General features: G+C 44.6%; 1 protein-coding gene across 2 annotated transcripts; it reads left to right on the forward strand.

The window, feature by feature from the left end:
• Window positions 1-414: 414 nt before the first annotated feature.
• LOC123127499 (serine/threonine-protein kinase Nek6) lies at window positions 415-4,001 on the forward strand. 2 transcript variants are annotated; one of them, XM_044547228.1, is made up of 13 exons: window positions 417-851; window positions 934-1,000; window positions 1,073-1,138; window positions 1,224-1,270; window positions 1,360-1,405; window positions 1,510-1,590; window positions 1,690-1,732; window positions 1,826-1,872; window positions 2,262-2,343; window positions 2,452-2,501; window positions 2,601-2,674; window positions 2,752-2,803; window positions 2,890-4,001. In XM_044547228.1, exons 1-13 carry the CDS (start codon window positions 766-768, stop codon window positions 3,736-3,738), a joined length of 1,590 nt encoding a protein of 529 aa, XP_044403163.1. In that variant the 5' UTR covers window positions 417-765; the 3' UTR covers window positions 3,739-4,001. The 2 variants fall into 2 exon arrangements, with proteins under 2 accessions (XP_044403162.1, XP_044403163.1); XM_044547227.1 differs by having other exon boundaries at window positions 415-851; window positions 934-1,138.
• Window positions 4,002-7,612: the final 3,611 nt, after the last annotated feature.

Below are 7,612 nucleotides of genomic sequence, written 5' to 3' on the forward strand. Positions count from 1 at the left end.
CCATTTACTTATTACACTGGCTACCCGTAGAGTATTAAACACACACCACTACTCAGGCGCAGTGGAGTGGAGCTGACGGCATTTACAGTTGTCACATGCCATGGACAGTGTGAAACGGAGAAACCTTTCTTGATTCTTCTGCATGCCAGCCAGAGCCAGACCAGACCAGACCAAAGGGTCGGTGCTCTTTTCACAGGGAAAAGGCAAGCAGGGACTGCATGGATTTCTTCAGACTTGAGAGAGATGCCACGTTTGCTGATGTTATTAATACAAGCGTGACTCTTTTTTTAAGAAAAAAATAGAGAGAAAATACTACTCCATCCACCGTGAGTCAGTAGGGGCCCACTCCAGCACCCGGAAGCGCAACGTTTCCTCCACTACTCAACTCACTCTATGCACGCTGCACCGCGCCGCGACCGCCAGAGAATGAAATGGAATCGAATGATGAACCAACGACGGATTAATTAGTTGAGCTCCACATAAAGCACGCCCTAACCACCCCTAAAACCAAGGGAAACCTTCTCTTCCTTCCATTGGTCTCCGTCTTCCTCCTCGGCCACACCCGACACACACACAGAGCGAGCGCGCCGGACATTATTGCGCCACTTCCACACGCGTGGACACGGGCCGCGTGCAGCTGCAGTGCATGCACGGTTTCCTCTCCGCGACCATCATCACCAGCGCCGTCCCCGTGCCCTGTCCTCACCTGAGCGCCATCGTATCATCCACAAGACGAGCAAGCAAGAGCAAGAGGTAAGGAATCCCATGGAGCAGTACGAGGTGGTGGAGCAGATCGGCCGGGGCGCCTACGGCACCGCCTACCTCGTCCACCACAAGGCCGAGAAGAAGAGGTTCTACTTCTTCTCTTCAATCTTCCTTCTCCTCTGCCGTTCCTTCCCCTTGAACCAACCCAATCTTTGGCTCACCAAGCAGGTACGTGATGAAGAAGATCCGGCTGACAAAGCAGAACGACAAGTTCCAGCGGACCGCCTACCAGGAGGTAATCACTCAATCACCTCAAACCTTAATAAACCCTCCCCTCGCCTCAGCTCACCAGTTCGTGGGTCTGCAGATGTCCCTCATGGCCAGCCTCAGCAACCCCTACATCGTCGAGTACAAGGACGGATGGGTCGACGAGGTACTGCAACTACACTAGAATTTACTGTAGATTGGGCTGGGCGTTCGTCGGCCAAGACTGAGCTGAATTTGTTTCGTGGTTGCAGGGGACCTCCGTCTGCATCGTCACAAGTTACTGCGAAGGAGGTGACATGTAAGAACATCTCATTGCACTTTGCCTCCTCGCCCTGCGTTTCTCTGCTCACCTTACCTGCTGCTGTTTCACTGACGTCGAATTCACAGGGCGCAGAGGATCAAGAAGGCAAGAGGCGTCCTCTTCTCGGAAGAGGTACCAACACTATTACTTACTGTAATCAGATGAATAAATATGCTACTCCTACATGTTCAGGCTTCACAAACTTACTGTATGTTTGGTGCTTGTGTGATGTGAAGAGGGTGTGCCGGTGGTTCACACAGTTGCTCTTGGCCCTTGACTACCTGCACTGCAACCGCGTGCTCCACCGTGACCTCAAGGTAAAATATAACTGCTGGCCCCCATGGATACATCATTTCATTTCTAGTACAAGGTATTAGCGTTGTCTAACATTTTCCTCACCACCTGCTGCATTGCAGTGTTCCAATATCTTGTTAACCAAGGATAACAACATACGACTTGGTAAGATACATATATGTAGCCTCAAATTACTACACAACTTCATTGGTCAGATGAAAATATCATGACGTGTGTGTTCATTCTCTCTCCAAACAGCTGATTTCGGGTTAGCAAAATTACTCATGGAGGATCTTGCGTCGTCGGTACGCCTCAACCTTTTGCTAACTTATTATTGATGTACATGTAATTGGCAGGACATGTTCAGTCATTCACAACCATCTGTTACTTGTGTATAGTCCCAATTAAGTATGAAATGTACGAGCATAACCACCATTCATGTAAAACTAATTTTCAAAGAAAAAAAATCATGTAATGCTCTGACCTTTTAATCATCAAATATGGTTTCTGATCACCAGTCGCATTACAGCAGTTAAACGTAAAAGCAAAAACTGTATAACATGAATAAATGTTCATGAAAATAAGTAAATAGCATGTACCCAGGGATATACTGATGCCCAAGTTTATAAGATATATAAACGACTTGACAGATTCCACTTCTCAATTTTCAATCTTTGAAATTTATGTTTTTCAGGTAGTAGGAACCCCAAACTACATGTGCCCAGAAATACTCGCGGACATACCTTATGGTTACAAATCTGATATATGGTCGCTTGGTGAGCTCACAGTCCATTTCTGTTGAAGTTAACTCTAGTCTTCTGTGATAATGATTGACAGAATTAAACAGCTGCTCAGAAAGCTTGTCTTTCTTCTTTTCCTGTCAGGTTGCTGTATGTTCGAGATTTTAGCACACCGCTCTGCATTCAAAGCTACAGTTAGTGCTTATACAACATAATTTTTTGATTGCCTGCTTCAGTTTCTCTCTCTATATATGTTGGGAACTCATGAAATACTCTTTTATGTGTCTGTGAAGGACATGGCAACATTAGTCAACAAAATAAACAGATCGTCAATATCCCCAATGCCCCCAATATACTCATCGTCACTGTGAGTACCTCATTTTAAATGACCTCTCAGTACTGTGGATCAACTTTATTTTTACCAAATCGAGCATTCTTTCACAGGAAGCAGATAGTTAAGAGTATGCTGAGGAAAAATCCAGAACATAGACCAACTGTAAGTACCAGAAGCTTTGTTCAACTGTTTCAATCAAAGCCGTCGATACATGAATAACAGGCTAATTAAATGAATATACTTTACAGGCTGGGGAGCTATTGAGACACCCATATTTCCAGCCGTATCTGGCTGAATCAATCAACTGCTCTCCAATCTACCTTCCAGTAAAACCCAACAAGAGTAACCTGGGAGACAAGCAGTCAAGAAAACCAAGTGGCGGCAGAAAGAGAGTCGGCAAAGCCAACGGATCCAGCGAAGCATTACAAGCAGCAGCAGAGCAAACAGCGGAAACAAGAGACAGCTCGACAAACTATTCAGATCTATCAACTGTTGGTACCCAGGATCCCTGCATTTTGCAAATGTCAGTGGATCCTGAAGCCAGAAACAAGGAAGAGCTAACAGCTCATGTTTTATCACCTCAACATGTAGAGGAGAATTTGGCAGCAACAACTGATGGACAGATTGATGAGACAATACGTCTTAAAACTATCAGAACCCGCAGTCCAGTAGAGGCTGCGCCGGTTAACAGTGCAAGTCAAAAGCTTAATGAGGTACCAGTACCAAATGAGGAAATGACGATTGGAGTGGTGCAAGAGCACAGGAAGGATGTGAAGACAGAGTCTTGTCAAGGAGTAAAACAAGGCATGGGTGATGTAGATGTTGTGACGGAGGAATCATCACCAGTGAGCACGCTGAAATTGGGAAATGCAGGCAGCGCACCTGCCGAGTTTGATCATCTGAACATAGTGCAGCAGAGAGCTGATGCTCTGGAGTCACTTCTTGAGATCTGTGCAAAGCTCCTGGAGCAGGAGAGGCTTGATGAGCTCGCAGGTATTCTTCGACCATTTGGCGAAGGAGCCGTGTCATCTAGAGAGACCGCGATATGGCTGACAAAAAGTCTCATGACTCCACCAAAGTTTGGAGGGTCCCCATGACTGATCTAGTGGATAGAATTTGAGAATCTTGTGTGAGTGAGTGTTCCCTGTTTGGAGAGTGTATATAGCTTCACTGAAGTTCATGATTCTTGTTACTGAGGCTTGAGTTTATTTATGTTGATGTATATGGTTTTCATGACTGCGCACATCTGTGTGCACTAACTATTCAGTTATGAATAATCCTTTGTACAACATCACCTGCTGATTGTGTGCTTCTACAAGGTTTCAAGTAATAATGGAGACCATAGTGATTTCATTCCCAATTATTTCCTTGCATGATAGTAATAATTTGTGAAGGTGGACATGTCCTGTTTCTTTGGTCCAAGATTTGGTTATTGTCATCATCAGTTTACTCTTGGATTCTATCCTGATACAAAATAGATGCAAAAGAAAATCATAGTTCATAGGAGTTCATGATTAGGAAATATGAAAGTAGCAAGAAATTGGTACTGACTGACGAGGAACAAGAGGCAGCAGACAATTGTTGTGTCCCCATTTGAAGAGAAAAAATCAAGAAAATGCAGGTCAAGTCACATTGAAATTCTGTATGGGGAGGATGCTTTCACAGATATTGACCCCCCCTGTTATTTTTTTGTAAATGGAGGGGGTGGTACTCACATTGCTGACAAATGAGCCGACGTCTTCAGACCGCCCCCCCGCCCCAATAAAACCATGGCAAAAATGCTGTGGCGACGAGTCAGGGAGAGAGAAGAACCACCGGGAGAGATGGGGCGACGGTGAACTGCTTTGGGCTGTTTTAACAGCCAGGGGCTAACAGCCTAACGCCCGTTTCCCCGCGCTGTCTATTGATGTCACGTCGACTTGACAGGTGGCCAGCACGGTCAGGAAACTGGTTAAACGAGCAAATCGCACAATTAGTGGTGCCTGGTATACACAAGCCTCGAAAGTGGTGGTTTTTTGAAAATAACAAGTACCAAAGATGGTGGTTTCCTGATACCCTAGCTCCAAATATGATGGCACCTGTTTCTTTGGTCCAAAATTTGGTTATTGCCGGACAGGGGTAATATTACATGTTTAAAACCAATATTCTGCTGACAGTACTCTTGGATTCTATCATGATAAAATATATTCCCTCCATCCCATAATATAAGAGCGTTTGACACTAGCGTAATGTCAAAAACGCTCTTATATTATAAGACAGAGGGAGTATATAAACGCAAAAGCAAATCATAGTTCATAGGAGTTCATGAAAATAAATCTACCTACATCACACCGCTGAAAAGAAAATCCCTCTGCCAGTGTTGGCAGTAAAGAAGAGGCAATGACCTCACCGAATGATCATGTCTTTCTCAGCCCTGAGACTTTTGACAGGCATGCCATTCTATTTCTATCATTTTCCTTTGTACTGTCATCTGGGCTGTCTGCAGCGGCAACATCGTGCTGCACTGCAGCACTGAGAAATGAGTACCTCTCCCTTCGCCGTGCTTCCAAGCAAGGAGCATTGCCATGCCCCGAAGCAAACAAAATCCAACGCCATCATTCTCCAGGCAGGAATCAATCCCAGCTCGCCTCGAGCTCGCAGATCGGTGTCCCGCTGCTGTACCATGTCCTGGAATTGATCCCTGCAAATGAAACCGCGGAAAGCGGCTGGCACAAGGTAGGTTGTTCGCTGAGAATTCAGGATGACTCTGAAGTCTGAATCGCGGAGGATCGTTGTTCTGCTTTTTTTTTGAGGGGGAGCATTGCTGTTGTGCTGTGAGGTCACGGGCATGTTTGGTTCATGGCTAACTTTGCCAAAACTAATGTTAGAGGCATTGTGGCCGGGAGCCGCTACAGGTCACCACATGAAAGAAGTTGAGACGGGAAACAACTAGTACACCGGGCCATTTGATGCTACCGATGCACTCGTTGATTTAGCCATTTTACAAATGTCAAATAAGTCTGAATAGTTTCTATGTTGTAATTGTAACAAGAATACATATGCTATATTCTTTTTCAGATTAAAGTCAAAACATAATATGGGAAATGAAAATGACAAAATATGCTGATGATCAGAATGGCCCCAGTGTTTTTTCAATGTTCCAACTGGTAGTTATAGAGACCGCGTGCACGCGTTAGCACAAAATGCTCCGGTGCATCAGATATGTTCCCAAGTTCAGACCTCCTCCACAGCCATGGGGACTATGGGCATGTTTGGATCATGACTAACTTTGCCACAACTAATCTTAGAGGAATTGTGGCCGTCATAAAATGTGTGGCTAATATAATAGCGACCACAAGTGTGGCAAGATTTGACGAAAAACTATCTTATGACATAGGCTGAGTTCTATAAAAAGTGCTGGCACATTATTAAGGGGGATTTACTACCTATGTTTCATAATCTATTCTCTGGACAGCTTCAATTATTTCACTTGAATTTTGGAACTATCACATTGCTCCCTAAGAAAACGGATGCTGTGAGAATTGAGCAGTTCAGGCCGATCTGCCTCCTTAATGTTAGTTTCAAAATCTTCACCAAAGTCGGGACCAATAGGCTCACACAGATTGCGCATTCTGTGGTGCAACAATCCCAAACTGCTTTCATGCCGGACAGAAACATCCTTGAAGGGGTGGTTGTTCTTCATGAAACGCTCCATGAAATCCACTCCAAAAAATTAGATGGAGTAATTTTTAAGGTGGATTTCGAAAAAGCGTACGATAAGGTCAAGTGGCCATTCCTCCAACATGCATTGCGTATGAAAGGTTTTGATGAAGTCTGGCGCCGCCAGGTCGAATCCTTTATGCAAAAAGGGAGTGTGGGAATTAAAGTGAATGACGATATAGGTCATTACTTCCAGACACATAAAGGCCTCAGACAAGGAGATCCTATGTCCCCTATCCTGTTTAACATTATGGTGGATATGTTAGCAATTTTGATAGGCAGGGCTAAGGAGAATGGTCAAGTGGGTGGTTTGGTACCTCATCTTGTTGATGGAGGTGTATCCGTCCTTCAATACGCTGATGATACAATCATCTTTATGGAGCATGATTTGGCCAAGGCGAGAAATATGAAGCTGGTGTTATGCCTTTTTGAACAATTGATCGGGTTAAAGATTAATTTTCATAAGAGCGAGTTGTTCTGCTTTGGTAGAGTCAAAGGCAAACAGGAGTCTTATAGGCAATTGTTTGGGTGCGAGTTGGGGAGTTTACCTTCCTCATACCTTGGTATTCCGATACACCATCGTAGGCTGACAAACAGAGAATGGAAGTGCATCGAGAATCGATTTGAGAAGAAACTGAGCTGCTGGAAGGGTAAGCTCATGTCTTACGGAGGCCGTTTGATCTTGATTAATTCGGTGCTCACGAGTATGCCTATGTTCCTCTTATCGTTCTTTGAGGTCCCAGTTGGTGTTAGGAAAAGACTGGACTTCTACCAGTCGCGTTTCTTTTGGCAGGGTGATGAACTTAAAAGAAAATACTGGCTTGCTAAATGGGACATCATCTGTCGACCGAAAGACCAAGGGGGTCTTGGTATTGAAAATCTTGAAGTTAAGAACAGATGCCTTCTTAGTAAGTGGTTGTGGAAGCTTTCCTCTGGGACTGAGGCCATGTGGACGCAGATCCTCCGCAGCAAGTACCTCCAGACTAAAACATTGTCCCAGGTTATAGTCAGGCCGACTGATTCGCCTTTCTGGAAAGGACTAATGAAAGTCAAACAATCAATGTTCAATAGGACGAGGTTTGTTATTGGAAACGGTGCAAGTACACGTTTCTGGGAGGATACTTGGCTTGGCGACTCACCTTTAGCCATTCAATATCCATCTTTATATCGGATTGCTCAACGACGTGAGGTGTTCGTGGCAACAATATTTCAATCTACCCCCCTTAATATTCAGTTTAGACGTTCCTTAGCGGGCAATCGTTGGGAAGAATG

Source organism: Triticum aestivum, chromosome 6A (assembly GCF_018294505.1).
Source record: "Triticum aestivum cultivar Chinese Spring chromosome 6A, IWGSC CS RefSeq v2.1, whole genome shotgun sequence".
Lineage (NCBI taxonomy): Eukaryota > Viridiplantae > Streptophyta > Magnoliopsida > Poales > Poaceae > Triticum > Triticum aestivum.

What these genes read in the sequence shown, in the direction of transcription:
- LOC123127499 (XM_044547227.1), top strand. Translation starts at nt 766, where the DNA reads ATGGAGCAGTACGAGGTGGTGGAGCAGATCGGCCGGGGCGCCTACGGC. An exon ending in TACTGCGAAGGAGGTGACAT is followed by an intron (nt 1,271 to 1,359) that starts GTAAGAACATCT and finishes TCGAATTCACAG; the next exon opens with GGCGCAGAGGATCAAGAAGG. An exon ending in TGGAGGATCTTGCGTCGTCG is followed by an intron (nt 1,873 to 2,261) that starts GTACGCCTCAAC and finishes TATGTTTTTCAG; the next exon opens with GTAGTAGGAACCCCAAACTA.